Source organism: Penaeus monodon, chromosome 30 (assembly GCF_015228065.2).
Source record: "Penaeus monodon isolate SGIC_2016 chromosome 30, NSTDA_Pmon_1, whole genome shotgun sequence".
Taxonomy (NCBI): domain Eukaryota; kingdom Metazoa; phylum Arthropoda; class Malacostraca; order Decapoda; family Penaeidae; genus Penaeus; species Penaeus monodon.
This window is the reverse complement of record NC_051415.1, coordinates 15,584,235-15,584,610: the sequence shown is the minus strand read 5'-3', so window position 1 is coordinate 15,584,610 and position 376 is coordinate 15,584,235. Positions and strand designations below refer to the sequence as shown.

Genomic DNA, 376 nt, shown 5'->3' with positions numbered 1-376 from the left:
CCTCAGGACACAGGACTTACGATGGCTGGCCGGGACACACTCGCTTGTGCAGCGCCGGCGACATCTCCATGGGCAGGTTGGCGAGGACGAACAGCTCGTAGAAGAGTTTATCGACGTTGTGGTCCTTCTTGGCGGAGGTCTCGACGTAGGCGCAGCAGCTGAGGGACGAGACGAAAGCGTGGACCTCCTCTAACGACGCGCTCCTTGGGTGGAGGAGGAACAGAGAGATAATTCGGTGATCGAGGAGAAGTGGGGGGGGGCGGGGGAGGGAGGGAGATCAGATGAACGGATAATGGAGAAGATGAAGTGTTTGTGTTGCGTTCTAGCAGCGGAGACGAAGCTGGAGGCGGTTGATTCGGACAATTAGGAGGATAAG

At 57.7% G+C, this 376-nt stretch overlaps 1 protein-coding gene across 1 annotated transcript in view; it reads right to left on the bottom strand.

Annotated features, from left to right (window-relative positions):
- LOC119592556 (GTP-binding protein Rhes-like) overlaps window positions 1–376 on the bottom strand; it is a 76,531-nt gene that overhangs the window by 3,214 nt on the left and 72,941 nt on the right. The window contains exon 4 of the mRNA XM_037941425.1: window positions 21–203. Within this exon, the coding sequence (XP_037797353.1) occupies window positions 21–203 (183 nt within the window). The remainder of the gene's footprint in view (window positions 1–20; window positions 204–376) is intronic.